This window comes from Anser brachyrhynchus (genome assembly GCF_964034855.1).
Source record: "Anser brachyrhynchus genome assembly, chromosome: 27".
NCBI lineage: Eukaryota > Metazoa > Chordata > Aves > Anseriformes > Anatidae > Anser > Anser brachyrhynchus.
In genome coordinates, this window is record NC_137720.1 from 497,079 (window position 1) to 517,396 (window position 20,318).

General features: G+C 48.0%; 3 protein-coding genes across 4 annotated transcripts; 2 read left to right on the plus strand and 1 right to left on the minus strand.

The window, feature by feature from the left end:
* Window positions 1–3,937: 3,937 nt before the first annotated feature.
* Window positions 3,938–6,765, minus strand: DCLRE1B (DNA cross-link repair 1B). The gene is made up of 2 exons (XM_080568980.1): window positions 6,473–6,765; window positions 3,938–6,392 (listed from the first exon to the last, which is right to left on the minus strand). Exons 1-2 carry the CDS (start codon window positions 6,627–6,629, stop codon window positions 5,518–5,520), a joined length of 1,032 nt encoding a protein of 343 aa, XP_080425106.1. The 5' UTR covers window positions 6,630–6,765; the 3' UTR covers window positions 3,938–5,517.
* A 436-nt stretch (window positions 6,766–7,201) lies between these two features.
* AP4B1 (adaptor related protein complex 4 subunit beta 1) lies at window positions 7,202–15,005 on the plus strand. Of its 2 annotated transcripts, XM_080568976.1 has the most exons (10): window positions 7,202–7,406; window positions 7,519–7,743; window positions 7,832–7,962; window positions 8,226–8,373; window positions 9,038–9,534; window positions 10,268–10,351; window positions 11,322–11,425; window positions 11,643–11,850; window positions 12,145–12,429; window positions 12,697–15,005. In XM_080568976.1, exons 1-10 carry the CDS (start codon window positions 7,294–7,296, stop codon window positions 13,122–13,124), a joined length of 2,223 nt encoding a protein of 740 aa, XP_080425102.1. In that variant the 5' UTR covers window positions 7,202–7,293; the 3' UTR covers window positions 13,125–15,005. The 2 variants fall into 2 exon arrangements, with proteins under 2 accessions (XP_080425102.1, XP_080425103.1); XM_080568977.1 differs by lacking the exon at window positions 12,145–12,429.
* Window positions 15,006–15,646: 641 nt separating this feature from the next.
* Window positions 15,647–19,876, plus strand: BCL2L15 (BCL2 like 15). The gene is made up of 4 exons (XM_080568981.1): window positions 15,647–15,892; window positions 17,977–18,119; window positions 18,942–19,157; window positions 19,679–19,876. The coding sequence occupies exons 1-4, from the start codon at window positions 15,787–15,789 to the stop codon at window positions 19,694–19,696; spliced, it is 483 nt and encodes a 160-aa protein (XP_080425107.1). The 5' UTR covers window positions 15,647–15,786; the 3' UTR covers window positions 19,697–19,876.
* The last annotated feature ends 442 nt before the right edge of the window (window positions 19,877–20,318 follow it).

Sequence of the window (20,318 nt, forward strand, 5' to 3'; positions counted from 1 at the left end):
GTGTGCCAGCCCAGCCGAAGCCCCCGGCTGTCATCACCTCGGGCTCCCTGGGGGAATGGAGAGCCCGGTCCTGTAACTGGGACATGGTTCGAGTGGGTCAATGAGACCCAAGGCTGAAGCAGTGATGCCAAGTTTGCAAAACTATGCCTATGGGCCCCCAAATGTTTAGTTAACACAGCACATTGTGTAACAGCTTCACTGAGGCTGTGACAGGTCTCGGTCCCCAGACAAAAAGACCGGAGTTCTAACACTAAGCACAGACTGCATTAACTGGGGATGGTCTCATGTTCATCTTTAAAATGTACCAAGTAACATCTGCTACACATGAAAACATCAGAACAACTACTACTCCACTGATCCCTCTGAAACGCAGCCCCTGTTGGCCCCCGAGACCTGAAAGCAACGTAAGCCTAGTACCCAGGAAGGAAAGCACGCCTGGGGACCTCTGCAGCACCATCTCCATCCCTCCGACACGAGGACTGGACTCTGTGCAGAGCCATACCTGTCCTCCTAACAGCCACATCATCTCCAGCCGCCTCCAGCTAAGGCCTCTGTTCAGCAGCAGTGCTACACCTAACATGGGTGGGAGAATTCATGCAGTCACATGCTAAAATTCAAACTTAGGAATGCACGCAGACAGAGCCTTCATCTGTGTGTTTATTATTACCCAAGTGTATTTCTACGTGATCCTTGGGGCCACTGCCATATCCACTGGGGAAGGGAAGTCTGGGGTCTCCAAGCGGGCTCTCTGCCTTGCAGAAACGTAAGTGTAACCCTTTTCCAAGAGACAGCGCTGGGCAACTCTAACTGCAGCCGGGGGTTGGGGCAGTATGTAACACTGTGATGAGCAGAGATGAGCAGCTGCCCAGCAGGGAACTGCGAATGGGACAGCACTGCTCCTTTTTGTAAAATTGTACAAATAATATGTGTGTTCACACATGAGATTCAAGAAATAAAACTTTCTGTTTTCTTTCCCTAACAAAAGGCTACTCAGAAGCTCACCGCTCTGCTATCTGATGAAGGTATGTCTCTCCCCTTTGCGAAGGACTGCATTTCTCTCAGCCTTATTTTCTTCAAACTTACAATAAACTCCAAAGCAGGAAAGTATAAAACACACTTCAGTGAGGGCTTGGCTTGAAGCCCTTTGAAATCTAAGGGAGCCTTACCTGATTTGTGCCCTGGGCTCACAGTGAAACTCATCCCTTGAGAGAAGGGGGGAAACTTACCTCTCCAGGCTCTCTCTCCTCCTCCCCCATGTAATTTTGCAGCTCTTGTCTGTTGGTGGGGTGAGGAGCATAGCTCTGCACGTGGCCTGATCCCTACACTTCCACCTCTTACTGGCACTGAAGCCTGGAAAGCAAGCATAGGATCAGCTCCACACGGTACTCCATGCTGCATGTCTGTCATGCGTGGAGCACACATACAAAGTTAAAATGACGTCCTTATCTTCCCAGGCACCTGCTCACAAAGTCCCCAGCTCCCCGAGTCTGGGCCAACAGGCTCGCAGTCAAGTAAGGTTTGTCCCAAACAAGTTGCTGCATACCCATGGCTGCTTGTGCTGAGGCAGGCACTTGGCCAAGTGCAATGTGACAGTAGGGAAACTGTAGTAACTTCAGCAAAAGAGCAAAATTTTACCAGAAGGAATTGTGAATGCACATAAAATATCCAGGTGCAGACAGCAGCTCATATAAGGGACCTCACACGATCAGAATGACTTTGCCTTTTCTACATGTTCTATTATTCTTTCAGAAGGGTCCAAAAAAGAATGTAAAGCTAGAGATTTTAGGCTTCAAGTTAGCTTGGCACGAGTCCAACACTACAATATACCAGATAAGAAATTAAGTAAGCTCTCTGAATTAGTTTTCTTGGTGAAGATCTCCCTGTTACACGATTCTTTTTATCTAGAAAAATAGCAACGAGAACCTGTGCTGCAAAAATGCAAAGCAAGTCCACAGCATAGAAGTTGTCCTAAGTGTTTTAGCCTTGTACGATGGGAAGCAGAGTTACAAACACTCCTGAGAAGAGTGCTTTAGGGTGCTCCCTACAAGCCTGCATTATATACTTGTTTGCTGTGGAGCACAAAGTACGTTCTACCTGTGTCGCTTGGCAGCAACCTAAACTGAAAGAGTACGTTTCCTTCTCTCCATAGCATAGGGAGGGTACACCTTCAGGGTTCTCTACTCGGTTACAGAAAAGTTAGAACCAAACAAACAGTTTCATAGTATAGCAACTGGAATTCCACAGGCAGCTCTGTGGAAGGAGCTCGGCAGGGCAGCCCTGCTCCCAGAACCATAAACCTGCCCTGCCCTCATGACACACCAGTGTTTGATCACAGCTTGTTAAAACAGTTTTGAAAACTTGCCAAAGGGAACTCAGCTCTGTTCCTAGCTGCTCTGTAGGCTCTGCAAAGCCTTGGGTGAGTTGTTTCATCCCACTGGGGTTTGGTTCTCAACTGTGGGACAGAGATAAACAGCTCAAGCACGTTCTGTGCATATAGATTTGGGAGGGCTTTGGTCTGAACACTATTTTTGTTTTCCTGCAGGGATGACTGTAGCACACAGCCCTAGATATGCCATAGCCAAGCTAATACTTGGCTACAGCTTCTCCTTGTCACTGCTGTGAGCAAAACACACCTACGGTAGCAGTGTTGGCATAGTTCTGTGCAGCTGAGCTGGAAGCAGCATGACAGATGCTCCGGCTCTTGGCTGCACTAACACTTCCCATGTGAGCTAGGTTGCTGGTAGGAGGAGAGGAAAATTTTGGAAGCAAGCATGAAAGACAACAAAACCTAGAGGAGGACAGCTAGATACTACCAGACTTCAGGGGAAGCTGAATGATTCTCGGAAACCTTAGAGCTCAGCAATGCTAGTACCAGTTTTTCCCACTAGGCCGTGTTTGGTTTTCCAGGATTTTAAGATAATACACACAAAAAAAGTATTTCAACACCTAAGATTAAATGGAGGAAACACATCTGGCACCCTAAAATGCCTCATGCATTTTAAACACTGCATCTCCAACATGCTGACTGTTGGTAAAGTGTCTCCTGCTTCCACTGCCTTTTAAATCTGCGGAGACTTTAGTACTTTGGTTCTATACAAGTTGAATAATTTCTTTCTGAAGTGGCAGCAGTTACCATTTACGCTCTAGTAACAGAAACCAGCATTTCTTCAGTAGTTTTAACTAAGTGCTCAGACATGGGGAGCAGATCCCCAGCCTCTGAAGTCTTCGCAATTTTCACTTGTTTGTGTGTTCTAATGACCAGTTGCCTCTGCAAAGAATTAACATTGACAACTCCATTTTGCTCAGAGGTTCACCTGAAGGTTGTCTACTCCATTTAGGGTTGATAAAAAGAGGAAAGGCTGGATGCCACATAACACAAGCGGCAAAATGCATGAGATCTCAGAGGTCATTCGCAATATACCTAAATGGAGCAGTGACTCAGAACGCAAGCATTCATTCTGAGCAATGGAGAAGCTGCACGCTGAGAGCGGGATGTGGAATATGGGAGTGCAGGCAGCATTTCCCTCACCTGCCTGTCAAGCGAGTTACTTACATTTCAACAGCATGAAAGTACAGCCCGTGTCTCCAAGGCAGCCAGCAACAGCAACAACTGCAAACATAAGGCAATTATTTCCCTGTCAGTCTCAGATGTTACAAAAGATGCAGGTGCCTCCACTCGTGCTGACCTGATGGGGCTCTGCAGTTTAATTTTGACTGGCAAATAATCCACAGAGAGGCCTCCAAGAAACAGGAAACACAGACCACAAGAAGAAGTTTGAGTTGCCCTTGCTACCACTTTTGAAGTACATTTCTATGGTAAAATGCAGAACGCTGCTCCATCATTTCCAATATCCCATTTGCAGCTGGCAGGCAGAGTCAACAGGCAGTCCCACTGAAAGGCGCTGCTTTTATTATAGTGATCATGTTACAGTGCCTGGGAAGGCACAGGGTTAGGAGTTAGGACTCGTGTTTTCCAAGTAGCTTTGCAAACATACCCACTCTGGCAGTCATCATGATTACTGTTCACAACAGCCTTGTTTTTAAACAGGTGTGGCTGCTGCATCTATCTACATCTTTGCCTTTCATAAGCCCTAGCTTTCTTAAAGAGCAAACTTTTTTTTTTAATCTCATTTGATTCAGGAAATTCAACCAACCCATCTAGCTGACTGGCCTTGGGAAGACCTCCCAGGACACTACATTCAGAAGAGGCTCCAATCCTGATGAACGCATTTCAAACATTATTTTCAACACAATGAGACGGTTAGGAAAAGCTGAATAACAAATCAGTTTGTTACTCCCAGAAAAGTGCCTAGTGACCATTTCCACTTCACTGTCGCTGTCACAACCCTACAGCGAGCCAGTTTGTAATCTGTTGCTAGTGCAGTTCTGCAAGGATAACCACAGTGTCTTCAGACTACACAGAGGGTACCCACTGCCTAGTGACATTAGTGACGCTTCCTGACTGTGCCGGCCACGCTGTGGCTCCCTGCAATTGACCTGGAGTGGTGAAGTGCCGGGCCTCTAAGCTAACAGAGCCAATTTTGCTGTTCAGCCACAGTATTCCTTCCAAACAATGCTGCTAGGACTTAACGTTTTACACCAGTAAGCAGATGTTTCATTATCTTCCATCGCATTGCCTGCTAAGAACAAGAGGTGGATGGGGAAAGCAACGGGTCTAACAGAATGCTAACAGTTACCAGAAGCGCTATGCTGTCAAGAGGAAGAATTCAGGCTTGCAGGCTCGAGTGCAGAGGCTGCAGAGGATACAGCAATCCATTCCAGAATGTCCAGAGCACAGGAATTCACACAAGTCCTATTTTTGCCAGCCAGTGACCTGAAAAAGCTATTTACAGTTAATATGAAAGTGGTGCTTTCAGGAGAGCAGAACCGCATCCAGCTGCAGTTGGCAGGATGCAAAAGCAGTGCTGTCTGGAGGTATTACAGTGATTAACAGACTTTAAGGCACTTAATTTTCTACATTTCTTTAAGCACCAATTTTTGAACGTACCCTAACAAATAATATTTGTAATGCACCTTGAAGTGAACTGCTCATTGTCAATAAGGCATTACAGGTATGTAGAAAGAGGAATCTCCAGGACTGTTAGATTGCCCCCCTTCTTGCTTCTCTCATCACACACAAACCCATTACTTAAAGTGCAGGCAGCTCACGCCCTCTGCTGCTCAACTTGTATCAACCTGGCAAAATCTTTTGCCACGACAGGTAAACCACCGCAAAAAGCTGGTAAAAGGCACAGATGCAGTGGGACCACGCTGCCCGTATATAGCATGGGTACCCAACAGATGTAAACAAAGACATAAAAATAAATAAACAAAAAATAAAACATCTACAAACTACTTCTAGTTTTCTTTCTCCTCTAATAAGAGGTAAAGACAGTAAAGCGCCATAGCTGAGCTCCTCTCTCCTGATGGGAAACTTGAGCTCAAAGAATGGGATGCAGTATTAAGTTAGAATCACCGCTATCAGCTGCATTTGCCCTGGCAGGCACCATGCAATTTTCAGGATGCTTCTCCCCTCCTAATGAAATCTTCTACCACCTTGTCAAATTTCTGTGAGGAATTCCGCTTTAAGACATTTAAAGGAATGAGTAAGTATGACTCTGCAAACCCACTTGGAACGTGCTCATCAGAAACAGGCAACTGTCTAACAGCGCCAGGTGCTATTGCTGCTCCTGACTGTTCTCCACTCAGTTCTTCCTTCCCTTTTTCCTTGGACGCGTGACAACCAGTACAACCTTCTTTGGCGCAGAAAGCTGACTCACAGAAGTTCTGCTGAGGAACCTTAATGCCCCTAGACCCATCAGACTCCTCAGTATATTTTTCTGGGGACTCATAGACAACTCCTTGGGACACAGAGCGTCTCTTGAAAAGAGCTTGCTGGCACACAGTCCTCTGTGTCTTTGTTTTGCTTTGCTGCTGCAAAGACTCTTGCACAGGCTTTGGGATTCTGAGGTCAGGAAGTGCCTGGTGGTCAGAACTTAGGTATTTCTGAAAGTAAACCTGGCACATGTTGTCCCTTATAATTGGGATGATTGAGCAGGGTCTCAACCACTTCACAAACTCGCACAACTCTGAAAAGGATGAGTGATCTGAATATGGGATGGGGTAGATGTTGGGGTGGGTGACCTTCACGGGCCTGCCAGTGGGGAGGATAGCAATAGTAGGATGCAACGTGTTCCAGCTGACGAGGGTATCCCAGCGGATCTCAGCGACGTCCACCGCACGGATCCAGCCAGCCCCCTCCTCAGCGGTGAACACGTTGGGCAGCTCCAGCAGCCGCATCTGCTCCAGGCGCGAGGGGCTCACCACCACCCAGGTGCCAAACTCCACTGCCAGGTCCACCAGCAGCGCCTCCTTCCCCAGGCTGTACACACCTGCAAGGGAAACCGTGAGCCGCGTGCCGGGGCCGCGGGGGAGGCGCGCGCGCGCGGCCAGGGCACGAGGCGGCACTCACCGACGACAACGTGGTGGGACGGGTGCGCGCGGATGAGGCGGGCGGCCTGGCGCGTGGCACAGTGCCGCGAGGGCAGGGGCTGGCGCAGGCGGCAGTGCGTGTTGTCCAGGTAGAGGCGGTCGATGCGGCGGCCCCTCAGCGCCGGCTCGTGCTGCATGGCGCCAGTGTAGCGGAAGTCCCCTGCGGGAGCGGGGTGTGAGGGTGCGGCCAGCGCAGCGAGGCCGCGGGGGCCCGCCCCGTACCTGTGTAGAGGATCGTGCCGAAGGCGCCCTCGAAGAGGAACATGACGGAGCCGGGGCAGTGGTTGGAGTCCAGCAGCGTCACCGTCACCTCCTCGCCCAGCGCGTGGCTCTGCCCCACCTCCAGCGGCCGGATCCAGCACATCGGCACCTGCGGGCGGGCGGGGCCGTGACGGGGCCGCGCCGTGACGGGGCCGCGCCGTGACGGGGCCGGTCCCCGCGCACCTACCTGCAGGCGGCGGTGAAGCAGGCGGGCGGTGAGCGGCGAGCAGTACAGCGGCCGGCTCCAGGTGCTGGAGAGCCCCACCGTGTGGTCCGCGTGCATGTGCGACAGGAAGAAGAGCCGGGCGCCGCCCGCCCGCCGCACGCTCCAGAAGTCCACGGCGATGGGCGTGCCGGGGATCACCGTGCCGTTCATGGCGCCGGCCGGGCCCCGCCGCCCGCCGCTTCCCGCCGAACGCGGGGGGCGGTGCCGCGCAGGCGCGGGCGGGGCGGGGCGGGGGCGGCGCGTGCGCGGCGGCGGCGGCGGCGGCGGCGAGGGGCAGCTCCGCCCTGCCGGTCCCGGCCGGTCCCGGCCCGGCCATGCCGTACCTGGGCGGCGAGGAGGCGCTGCGCGACCTGCGCCGGGCCCTGGGCAACCCGCACGTGCAGGCGGACCCGCTGCGGTACCGCGCCGCCGTCCTGCGCGTCATCCGGTGCGGGGCGGCGGGGGGCGGCGGCGGCGGGGGGCGAGGGGCGGCGGCGGGGGGCGGCCGGCGGCGGCGGGGGGCGGCCGGCGGGTGACGGCCGGCGCTGTCCCCGCCGCAGGCTCATGACGCAGGGCGCGGACGTGTCGGGGCTGTTCGCGGAGATGGTGAAGGCCGGCGCGGCGGCCGACGTGGTGCAGAAGAAGCTGGTGCACCTCTACGTGCGCGCCCACGCGCCGCGCCTGCCGCGCCTGGCGCTGCTGGCCGTCAACACGCTGCGCCGGGACTGCGCCGACCCCAGCCCCGCCGTGCGCGGCCTCGCGCTGCGCAGCCTCTGCAGCCTCAGGTGCGCGCTCCCGCGGCCGGCGCCCCCCCCCCCGGCCCCGGCCCCCCCCGCCCCCCCCCCCCCATCCCTGAGCGTCCCCTCCCCGCAGGGTGCCCGGCGCGCAGGAGTACGTGCGGCAGCCGCTGCTGAGCGGGCTGCGCGACCCGGCCTCCTACGTGAGGCGAGCGGCCGTGCTGGGCTGCGCCAAGGTGCACGAGCTCCAGGGCGACTCCGAAGTGGGTGAGTGGGGCGCGGGGGCGCGCAGCTGCGGGCCCGGGGGGCGGGGGGGGACCGGCGGCACCGCGGCATCCCCCTGCCCCTGTCCTCCCCCCCCCCCGGGCCGTCGGTGAGGAGCAGCGCCCGGGTCGGGCCGCTGCAGAGCCGCAGTGCTCGCCGGCCGGTTCCCCCAGCTCAAGCCTCGTATTTGCGGTAAAGGCCCGTAGGCAGCGGTGAAACCGCGGCGTGCCGGCAGAGCTCGGTACGGGAGCCTTTGGTTTTTGCAGACGGCGCCTTGGTGAACGAGCTGTACAGCTTGCTGCGCGATCAGGACCCCATCGTAGTGGTGAACTGTCTGAGGGCTTTGGAAGAGATCTTGAAGAAAGAGGGAGGAGTCGTTATCAACAAACCCATCGCCCATCACCTCCTCAACAGGTTCGTTTTCGTCCGTGTTAGAGGTTGTGCTGGGACCTTCGTTCTACTTCTCCTGATTTGTATGCTGGTGGAGCGGGTGTCCCAGGGCTCCTGCCAAAACCTGGAGAGAAGAGTCAAGACAGACGTGCCTGTCCTGAAAAGAAGCTTTGTGCTAAGGTCTTCAGAGAAATCTTAGATGCCCTGCTTTTCCAGGGAGTCTTTGCTTCTGGTTCGTTTGGAATTGCAAGCTAATGTGATTGTTTTATCTTTTTTAATCGTGATAGCGTGCACGATATATTTGTGACATGGGTGTTCTAGTGTATATTTTCCAGTGAACTGAAAGGTATCTGATCCATTAGATATCTGTTACTTGAAGAAATTATTTATTTATTTTTTGCAAATAATTGTACATGATACAGCAAAAGCAAGGTAATTGCTGTGTCCAGGGATCTTTGTTTCTCTGGCTTAGAGCACAAGCAAAAGTGCACAATTGATACGAATTCAAGCCTACATCTGTAAATTGGTCAATCGTCTTGAGGTAAAATTGTGGTATCTACTTCTGAAATATAACATTTGATGTAGAATGGAGCCTGTAAGCAACTGAAAGGCTACGGCCACTACTCTGCACAGCACGGATCTTCATGCACTTCTTGACTCCTGCAAACTGTGTTCATTTTCTTGGCAGGATGGCCGATCTAGATCAGTGGGGGCAAAGTGAGGTACTTGCCTTCCTGCTGCGCTACAGACCCCGCACCGAGGAGGAGCTTTTCGACATTCTAAATTTACTAGACGGATATCTTAAAAGCAGCAGCCCCAGCGTCGTGATGGCAGCCACCAAGCTTTTCCTGGTCCTGGCCAGGGAGTACCCACATGTGCAGGCAGATGTTTTGGTGAGAGTGAAGGGACCACTGCTGTCTGCCTGCACTTCGGAGAGCAGGGAGCTCTGCTTCACTGCACTGTGTCATGTGCGCCAGATCCTCGGTAGCCTTCCTGGTCATTTTAGCAGCCACTACAAGAAGTTCTTCTGCTCATATTCAGAACCACACTACATCAAATGCCAGAAGATGGAAGTGTTGTGCGAGCTGGTGAATGATGAAAACGTGGTACAAGTGCTGGAGGAGCTGAAAGGCTACTGCACTGATATATCTGAAGAGCTTGCCCAGGGGGCGATCTCTGCTATAGGTAAGAGCTCTGCCTTGCCTCAGAAGCAGCTGCAGCCCTAGATCTTTAAAGTGCGCCTTTCTCTGCTAAAGTATATCCAGGCAAATGCCGAATAACTAATCTGTGCTGAAGCCCTAAGTAAATCACCCTTCCCAGGAGTGTTTCATGGGTGTTTCTAAACCATGATGATGTTGATTCTCTCAGAAGTCCTGGTATTGAACTGTTTCTGACTGAATATAATGTCTTTGAGTCTTTTTCAAGTGTCTGTTCTCTTATGAGATGCTCTAAAGAAATGAACTCTGGACTGAATTAAATCATTTCATCCCATTAATGAGTCTTAATGTTGAGTCTTATTGAAACTGTAGAGCTGCTATAATACCTGCTTGTTTGAGTTGTGATGAAGGCAGAGTTAAGGTGATTTGGGGCAGTTCAGTTTTGGTTTTGCAAGCTTTAATGTACGTAAGTTTTATAGTGTTCCTCAGGAGAAAGCCTGGGATGCTAAAATGCTTCTCTCGTGTTACGTTTAAGAAAAGTTCAGACTTCTTCTGAGGTAAAAGAAACCTTTTTCTTCAAAAAAGGAATGTATCCCTTACGTTGGGTATATGTGCTCATCTTACTACACTTCTGGAAAGTATTGTCAAAATAGAAGAGGGATTAGTTCTTTCAGATGAGATTGTGATGAATAGTTGGGCTCATGTTTCCTATTTCACTCTGATTTAAAGGTTGCCTTTTATGTTCTTTGGTGTCTCTGCAGGCAATATTGCCAGGACATACACTGAACAGTGTGTGGGGATTCTGACAGAGCTCTTGGGGTTTCAGCAGGAGCATATCACCTCAGGTAACCATCTGCAGGTTTTTTTACATGGCTTATGCTTTCAGGAAATGGCCTTGTTGGGGCTTGTGATTCCAAAAATTGAGGCTTTAGAAGGCATGTGGCATTTAATTTAATTGGGATCTTCAGGTGGACGTCTCCCTGGTGGGGTGGGAGTATGTAGTTTTCACTTCCTTGGGAAATGGTTATGGCTGTATTGATGGTCTGATAAGATATGGAGGCTCCCTTCTGTCTGCCATCTGTTGACTCGAGGAGTGAGGGACTCAGCAGAGGTATTTTAGTGGCTATTTGTGAAGACCTAGCTGGTTAAGAGTTCTAATCTTGAATTCTTTCTAACGGGGACCTTTGGCATGTGTCTTTTAAACTTTTGTGATTTCTCTTCAGCTGTCTGATTCAACTTTACCAAGACTTCTTTCTTTTTCTTCTGCTGCCTTCAAATCTAACTTCGTATCTGTGCTATTTCTGCCCCCCCTTTTTTTTAATGCTCTTGCTTTCAGCTTTCAAAGTTGCATGCCTGCAGTCATCTGTTGAATTAGGTCTTAGTAGTTGCTGTAGTTTGTACGTGTGCAACAGAGCATTTAGAATATTGACCTAAAGTTCATGAAACACATTTTGAATTGGTGTTAGTTTCAATTTGTTATTCTAACATCGTATGTCTGAGACATCATGAGTCAGTCTCTTTTTAAAGCCTAGGGAATGTCCAGAAGAGAGATTACTTTCCAGCAGCCAGAGGAACAATCTGAAGTTTCAGTGCTTTATTTTAGACTTTGTGTAACTTTGCACTGACAAGAGCAATGTCATGGGACTTTGAAGAAGGGTGTCTCAAAACATAGTCCTGAGCAATGCACCGACCTGTTTAGCTAAGACTTTGCAGTCTTTTGACTGTTTTATACATTTTTTATTTATTTAATTCTATTTGTTTTGCCTAATGGTTTTATAATTCTTGGGGAATGCTGAAAATTTTGTTTCATTGCAGCGGTAGTTCAAGCTTTTCGGGACCTGGTTTGGCTGTGTCCCCAGTGCACGGATGCAGTGTGTCAGGCGCTGCCTAGCTGTGAGGACACCATCCAGGACAGTGAGGTAAGGTGGCTTTATGCCTTGGGCTAGCAGCTGTTGAGGATGGGTGGAGTCTAACTCCTTGACTTTCCTGTGGCTTATGATTGGCATTACGAAGATCAGAAAGCTTCAAAAGATTCGTGCTCCTGTGTCACTTGATTCCATGTCACCACTGACTTTCTGGTAAACAGAGCATTGCTATCCTGGTAAGCCTAATATGTGCTTTCTGTGGTTCCTTCAGGGCAAGCAAGCACTGATCTGGCTCCTGGGGGCACACGGTGACAAAGTACCCAACGCCCCCTATGTTTTAGAGGACTTTGTGGAGAACGTGAAATCAGAGGTGTTTCCAGCAGTAAAGATGGAGCTTCTAACAGCACTGGTGCGACTTTTCCTGTCTCGTCCTGCTGAATGTCAGGACATGCTAGGGAGACTGCTCTATCATTGCATAGGTGGGTTTCCATTTTCAGCATTCTGTTTCATTACAGTGGTAGTACAGGCTTTTTAGGACCTGGTTTTGCTGTGTCCTCAGAGCATGGATGCAGTGATGGCATCCTAGCTGTGAGGAGACCACTGAGGATGGCAAGGTAAGGTGGCTTTATGCATGAGGCTGCTACGCATTCCTGGTTGGTGAGTGTAACAGCTTTCTGCTCTGTCCCTGGGACTCTGTTCTTAGTAATTAAGGGTTACTTTGGAGAAATCTGAATCCTAGAATTCTCCTAAAACTATGTTCCTCAAATTCCCAGAGGAGGAGAAGGATATGGCAGTACGAGACCGTGGATTGTTCTACTATCGCCTCTTACAGTCCGGTGTGGAAGAAGTGAAGCGGGTCCTGTGCAGCCCTAAGTCTGACCCCTCCTTGGGGCTCCTGGAAGACCAAACTGAACAACCTGTGAATACATGGGCTTCTGAGTTTAATAGTCTTGTACCTGTTTATGGCAGAGCACATTGGGCGCTTGTCACTGCTCAACAGCCAGTGGAATCCTGTTACGCTTTTTCTCCTTGTACCGACTCTGGGAACAGAGGCACAGGTAACCAGCCTCACCCACGTCTGGGTTTCAGTTTCCTCGTACATGGATTTCTTGTGAAAAATATCACAGTGCTTTGAGAGTGCTGTTTAGTGTTCTGAATATCTTGTACAGTGTCTGGCTGATCACAACCTCATTAGGCTAGGGAGATGCTGCAGAAGGTGCCATAATTCCAACCTTCTTCATCTGATGGCCTCCTGAAAGGTTCTGTGGGAAACTGGAAGTAGCGCAATATATGCTGCATCTCACATGTTTGTGGTTTCATTTCAGAGTCACTGATTTCTGAAGGGAATAAAGAAGTCCTCAAGGTTCATCCTGATACAGGCAACCTGACCTTAATTCCTGATGTTTACCTGACTGCAGAACAGTTTGAGAAGACCTGGCTGAGCCTGGACATTAGCTGCCAACACTCTGTGCCCTGGGGCAGAACTGTTCATCCAGATACCATACAGACTGCTTTTCATGTCGTCCACATCCATACTATTGCTATGAGCAAAGCTGGTGTCCAGCCATGGAAAGCTTATTTCAGTGCTCAGGATGACACTGGTTGCCTTTTCCTAACAGAGCTATTGCTTGAGACAGAAGATTCGGAGATGCAGGTTTCGGTGAAGCAGAGTGAGGCAAAGCCTGAGGCGCTGCAAGCCTTCATGTCCGTTTTCAGGACTGCCATGGGAGCAGTTGCTGGGCTGAGATCCTGATTCATCTCTGTTCCCAGTGGGATGCTTGCTCAGGGCACAGGCAGAGTTTACTTCTCTGGCTTCAGCTTGCTGTTCCTGATGCTCGTTCTGTACTTTTAAACTGTAGGAGTGTTATCAGCCTTTCCCTGGAGCAGTGTTAGGCACAGAAACCACATGCGGTATGAGGGTAGCTATGGTACAAACTACTGAGGCTGGTGAATGGGGTGAGGTAAATGATGTCTTTCCCCTGGGCTGGGGAAAAGACAAGATCATGTATTTGTTAGCCTGCTAGTTCTGATGTGAGTCACAGAAATGCTGGCACCTGTGGTGATTGTCACAAGACGCTAATGTGACTGATGGAACCAGAAGTGAGCAAGATTCAGGGCAGCGTTTTGGAGTTTTTTTCAAGAGAATTGTAACTAATTAAAAAATGGCTCTGAGACTCCAGGACTCTGCTGCTTATTGTGTATAGAGAGGCATAATGCGATGAAGGGAGAAGTACCCAGTTCTGTGTTCCCTTTGTATGTAATACAGTTTTCTGTCTGATAGATTTCGATAGTAGGCTTCACTTAAAAGTGAATGGAGCTCTGCTTTGTATGGGTGCATGGGGTACATCATGTTTACTTTTTTGAGAGAAAGAAGTGTGTTTTCTATTTGAAGTGGGTTATTCTAATCATGAATCACCCCCAGAAAAGTCTTTTCTCAGCTCCCTGTGGCAAGGGCTTCTTTAAGACAATGCAGGGGTGAGCAAGATACATAAAATGTATATGTGTGAGTTAACGCAGATTGAGTTTTATACCTGGCATCACTTTGACAACCTCAGTCAGCTGTCAGTCCTTACACCAGTAATTGAAGAATTGCTGTTTAGTTGATTAATCTGTATGGAATATCATTTTTTGATTATATTGTGACTTAATTTTTTTTACTTTTTGCTGCTGTCATTTGCAGAATTGTTTGTATTTCAACCTTATTTTTATTTGTAGTTGTGACTTACTTCTGTTAGTTTCCTGTTGGGCAACTGTCATTTCCAGGTAGTGATCACAGTCTTGTACAGGCTTATACTTCCAGACTGGACTGTATTTCTGTATTCCCCATCCCCCCCTTTTTTTTTCCCTTTTTGTGCCTAAATGTCTACTACCCCAGCTTTTTAATGTATGAGACTTTTTCTTTGTTTTTTATATACATACTTTCTGTGTTTCTTACAATTTAAGGAAAGCAAAATAAATGATCCCTGGCTATCTCAGGGCTTTCTCTTTCCACCAAATCTGTGCTTCTTTCTCTTTGCTTTATTTTCTGTTTGCTTAGCTTATTAAGTCTTTTCTGAGAAGAAAGTATCACTCACTGTAGCTGGGCCACTTTAATTAGCTAATGTGTTTTTTGCCAAGAATATTGTTACATAAACTAAACTCACCCATTTTCTTTATTTATACAAAAGAGTAATCAGAAATTACTATGACAGCAGTCCCTCTGCTCTACTGAAAGTTGCAGAGAGTTGGGCTTTGCATGGTGTCATGAAAAGTCTCCTTGTCACAGCCACGAAAACCCTCTCTGGCAGCGTAACCGTTGCTCTTCCCACTTCAGTAGCTTTCAACCAGGGCATGGAGAGAAACAGGAAGCGTTGCTCCAACTCTGCTCTGTGCAGAAGTCCATCGAGTGTTTTATACGACGGCAAAACCCTAGAGAGGGCTCCCTGGCTTAAGATTAAAGTACACTGGTTACTGTAAGTGCAAGGTGTGGCTTTGTTAATCTTATTCTGTAAAATACCTTACAATTTTTAATGACAGTATTGTAGCTGTAAATGGTGATATGCCTTTCATGCCCTTCACAGAAATGCTGCTGTCCCTGTTAAACAACAGGTTTTAGATTTTATTTTTGATTTTCCAAATAAAAACATTAATCATTCTTGACTGCTTTCTGATGTACTTATTTGCTGGTCTCTTGGCTGAAGTCTGTAGGGTGGATTCAGCCCGATGGTTACAGTGGATCCTGAGATAAGTGTACTCTGTCCTGCCTTTGTTTCACACAGGATTTGTACCTCAGCTTCCCTTGAAGCAAAGCTTTCAAGATTCCTTATCTTTAAAGATTAAATGTGCAATAAGTTATTTCAGTCTTGTACAACAAGTTACTCTAACAGGTGGGCCATCTAGGGGTGAATTCAAATGTAGTTAAGAAGTTGACTGTAGCAGGGCTCCTACTACCAGTTCCTATAAGCACAGGAATACAACATGCACATTGGGAGGTGCATTGCAGGACTCATATTACACAGTTTTCAGGAAAAAAATGATAGCTTGTTGGCAAACTGTCCTTTACTGACCAGCAGCTAGTCTGAATCTAGTATTGGTCTGGGACAGGGACTTCCAGTTTCCAGCCTTTTGTCCAGGTACCTTTCCTGAAGAATGAGCAGGTGAGCAGTGTTTGGCTTCTTGTAGTTCTTTATTTCAGTTAATCTTCAGGCTAATGGCTTATTTGAAACTAAACCACACCCATAGTTTGAATGATCACAGTTAAGAGAGCAAATATCTGCGTGCTGTGCTGTTTTGGGGAGGAGTCTTCCCAGAAGGAAGGGCCTGTGCAGTTACGGGGAAAAGGAAGCTAAAATTCAGAGACACCTGGGGAGAGGAGCAGCTACAGAGGTACCTGGTCCTGCCTTCAACTTCATTCAGACAGTTGGGAGAAAACCGCAATGACAACGTTTGAGGAACAGACAGAACATGTTGTGAACGCCTTATACTATGATCTCTTACATGGAGATGAAATTGATAATCGATGTCTGCAGACAGATTCAGGAGGTAAGACCTGAAGTTTGGTGGGAAATGGGAGAAAAATCTTGTCTGTTTGCTGAAGATGTTAGAGAAGTGTTGTGACTGAACGTTTAAAGGAAGGAGGTTGTAACTTGGCATTGGTTGTTGGGCTTTTTAAAATACAGACCTGTGATGACCTCCGAGTTAGCTCTGTTCTGGTGGAAGAGTTAGAGTGGGGTGGGGTTGTCTGAACCCCATGAAGGCCAAAGCTGTAGCCTGATTTATTGGGCCAGGGAAGTTTGGGGGGGGGGGGGGGTCCTGTTAGGGAATGACCACACTTCTCCCAGGCGATGGTGAGCACGGGGGCGGGCAGGGCAGGCACTGCCCACGGCTGGGCCCCACAGCTCCCTGCAGCCCGGTGAGCTCGCTGCCTGCTGGGGCTCCCATGGGGAGGGACAGAAAGTTACACCCGGCCAGCCTCGCGACTTCCTTTTGGAGGAGCGTGTAGGCAGCAGTCCCTCTGCTCTACTGAAAGTTGCAGAGAGTTGGGCTTTGCATGGTGTCATGAAAAGTCTCCTTGTCACAGCCACGAAAATCCTCTCTGGCAGCGAAACCATTGCTCTTCCCGCTTGAGTAGCTTTCAGCCAGGGCATGGAGAGAAACAGGAAGCGTTGCTCCAACTCTGCTCTGTGCAGAAGTCCATCGAGTGTTTTATACGACGGCAAAACCCCAGAGAGGGCTCCCTGGCTTAAGATTAAAGTACACTGGTTACTGTAATGGCCTTACTGTAAGTGCAAGGTGTGGCTTTGTTAATCTTATTCTGTAAAATATCTTACAATTTTTAATGACTGTATTGTAACTGTAAATCGTGATAAGCCTTTCACACACTTCACGGAAACGCTGCCGTCCCTGTTAAACAACAGGTTTTAGATGGAAGCTCTATGTCTGTTGTCTTGCCCAGAAAGTCTCCAGTCGGCCTGTTGCGAGTTTCTCTCTCCTGGATCAGGTGCTTTCACATCCCTGAGCGCCGTGCGATGCCCACCGAGGGCCTGCAGCTCTGGCCAGTCGGACGGAGCCGTGGGGCAGCGGCAGCCATGCCAGGGGCTGTGGGCAGAGGAGGGAGGGAAGAAGGCGGCTGGGTCAGGAAGCAACGCTGAAGATAAAGTTGCTCACTACTCTATTTTGAAAGATCCTGCTTTCAGTTCCTTATGGTCTTGTCAAACTTGGAAATATTTTTGCTGAAATTTTCAGTGATGGGTAGCTCCTTCTGGCTGAATATTCAGACATATTAAAAAATAGACTTTTTTTTTTTCTCAGTATTTTTAAGGAAAAATGCTTTAACTGAGGAAAAAAAACCACCACACGTAACCCCCCTATAAGTTGTTTAGCTGAGACATTCTAATGGTTTTTATATAAAATTTTGAAATTTGTGAAGTGTGTCTTCTGTTCCTTTGAAAACCTTCCCAAGTTTGGATCACTGTGTGACTTTGAAATGTTGCAACTCACACTTGCTCAGAAGAGACCTTGAGTTTGATATCTAAATTCTCCAATGCCTCTCCATACACAATGATCTGCAGCCTAGCAATGCTGAGGGAATATAAGCAGGACTTTGCCAGCTGATCGATGGGAGTGTGTCCCTGGAATCAAAGGAGGGAGAGACGAGGTGTTCCCCAAGCCCTCTTCTTCTTGCTTGCTTTTGGAAGCGCAGGAGGAAGGAGCTGCCTGAAACCTGGAAAGGGAAAAGAAAGGCCCTGGGGATGTCTTTGCAGCAAAACTTGGGCGTGAAGCATCTATGGTGAGAGGAGAGACCTGGACAAGTCGATGGTATGGAGCTGCCTGTGGAACCTTAATTTGATCACTCTAAATCTATGAATATTTGAATGACTGTACAGTATTTCCTAAGGACGTTGGTTTTAGATATCCTAATGTGTCTTGTCACAGGTCTACTCTGCATTATTGTCCCAAGTGCTTGAGACACTAACTACCTTAGCTCTCTTTTAAAGTAGCTTTGTGAATGGAGTATGCGTTAAATATGCTTGGTTGTAAGCTTATATTCTCCCTTTTTCTCTGCCTTTTAATAATATATTATGCCATAATCCCTTACCCTACTCTCTCTCTGCTCATTGTTTTAGGGCCTGTGCCATTTGCAGGAGAACCTCCAAGTGATTTTGACCCAGTTATTATTGCCAGTCGTCTGCGACAGATCGGGGACCAGTGCAACATGGATTTTGAAAGGGTTTCCTCAGAGGTTCTTGCTGAAGTACTCACAGGGAAGGTAAAGGATACCTTGTCCTGCCTGGCCCTGGGCCTGCTCTTTGTCTGTAGGGCAACCTGGAGGTCCTTTTGCGTTGGAGAATAGCAAAAGCTTGGGGAGAAGACCAATTTAAGCTGTATGAGTCAGAGATGTCTGAGGGAAAGGGACATGATAGCCAGCAGCCTGCCTCTGCTCATTTCTGTCTAGCTGGCAGTGTATGAGCCACCGGAACAAAAGCTAAGCAAATGACTGTAGGACCTGCTCAGTCCTTTGCCTTTTTCCAGGTGGGTGATTTCTCACAACTTTTCTCCTTGTCTCTTCCAAGGGAGCTGCCTTTTATCACCTGAGTAGCCCTGGCTCTGCCTGGGCTGATCTGTCATTGCAGTAGATAATCTGCAGTCTGGCACTGGTGGGGGGCAAATACTGTGTGCAGGAGGAAGGCTGTGATGGGAGAAGACCAGGTGCTCCAGGTGGTCTGGCTTGAGCTTGCCCTGAAGTCTTAGATCTCATGCCAGTATGGTTTTGGTGCAAATGCTGCATGTAGTTCTAGCTTAAGGTTTGTTGCAGCTCTGGCTACAGCTGTCCTCCCCAGTCCTTCAAACATGCTTCCTGATGCTGTAGTTTGCACAAGCCACAGTAAAGATAGAAGTAAAAGAGAGCCCTTTCTTGAACGTCCTATGCTGTATGGATATCACCAGGGAGTTGCGGGGCCCACCTGCTTTAGTCATAGGTAGAAGAAACAAATGCAGGAATTCAATTGAATGTTGGATGTTGAGCCAAGAGTCACTTATCCTGTGATCATTTAAAAAGGAAAAGCTCAGACTGCCCTCTTGATGCTTGCAGATGGAGAAGTTTGGGGCTGCTGTGGATTCTCTCAGCAGAAGATGGAGTGACCAGAACCCTGAGATGGTCTATGAGAGAGCTTTTCTCTCTGTTTCTGTGAAACTGATGATGTATGTTCTTAAGAAAGTCCCATCTATGTTCCATCCCAGTCAACTCATAACGGTGATTAATGGAAATGCTCAAGTGAAAAACTACATTGAGGCTTCTGGAGGATGGGTAAGCACACGAAGTTCGTTGTGATGTTTGAGCGTTTCTGGCTCTGTCCCTTTGTTTCTCTCAGCTTTCCCATGCAGTGTTCTGCCTGGCACCTATCTTGGCTGGTCACTGACATCCAGCCACCCAGTGTCCCCTCCTTGACCCGTGCATCAGCCAACTCCTCTTGTAGCTGTCAAAACGCAGCTTTGCTAAATACTTTGGTGAAGACTCACTGAAGTCAGTATCAAAATTCCCAACTGCTCCTCTGCGTCAGGATTTAATTCCTTATCTCAGTGCCTTGGGAGCTATTAAGGATTAGTCAAACAAAAAGCACTTTCCTGCTGACATAGCTCTATGGACACCACCTGGTACATTTTCTCTGTGGAACAGTGAAATCAGTCCAGAAGAGGGTCACAGTGGAAGACACAAAGCCTGTCTTGCTGTCTCACATCTTTCCCTTCATGCCAGCTCCTTTGAACTTACCTTGAATTCTTCCTCTAAAATACATACACATGGGTTGTTTTTTATTTGTTTGTTTTCAGGAGAAGTTGGACGACTGAGAGGAAGTGTTATACTACTTTCCAAAAAGTTTGGATTTCATTGATTTAAGTGGGACCATTGCTTTCATATTTATTCAGATTGCCAGAAGAATCATACAAATAAGAACTGTGTAAAAGATATTCTATATCACTACAACTAAAAAAACAATAAATATTATTTTTCTTCTTGCATCTCTTAAATGTGTCCATAAAAGTGGGCTTCACTCTTATTCAAAGGTTAAAGGCTTATGCTGCAGTACTAATTTCAGACTCATCAGGTAATATTTGCTTTAAAACGTTTCCATTAGTTATCCTAAACAGATCTGTGTTTTTTGGATCACCTGTCTCAGGTGATTCCAAGGTTTCTTTTGCAAAATTAATATTTGACGTTATTTTAACGGTGAGGGTTCTTTCAGGGTCCTTTGCCTTTTGACAGTTGGACACAGAAATCTTGTAGCTATTTACTGATTATAACTAAACTTGGTACAGATAGTCTGAAGTCTTTCTACAAAATGTGAGATATTGAAAAGATCGAGGTTGTGATACCCATATTTTGTTTTAGGTGGTTGTTTTCAATTTATTTTCATTTCATTTAGTTTTCCCCACCTATGCAAGTAGAGAAAATGGATGGCCTCAGAGAAGT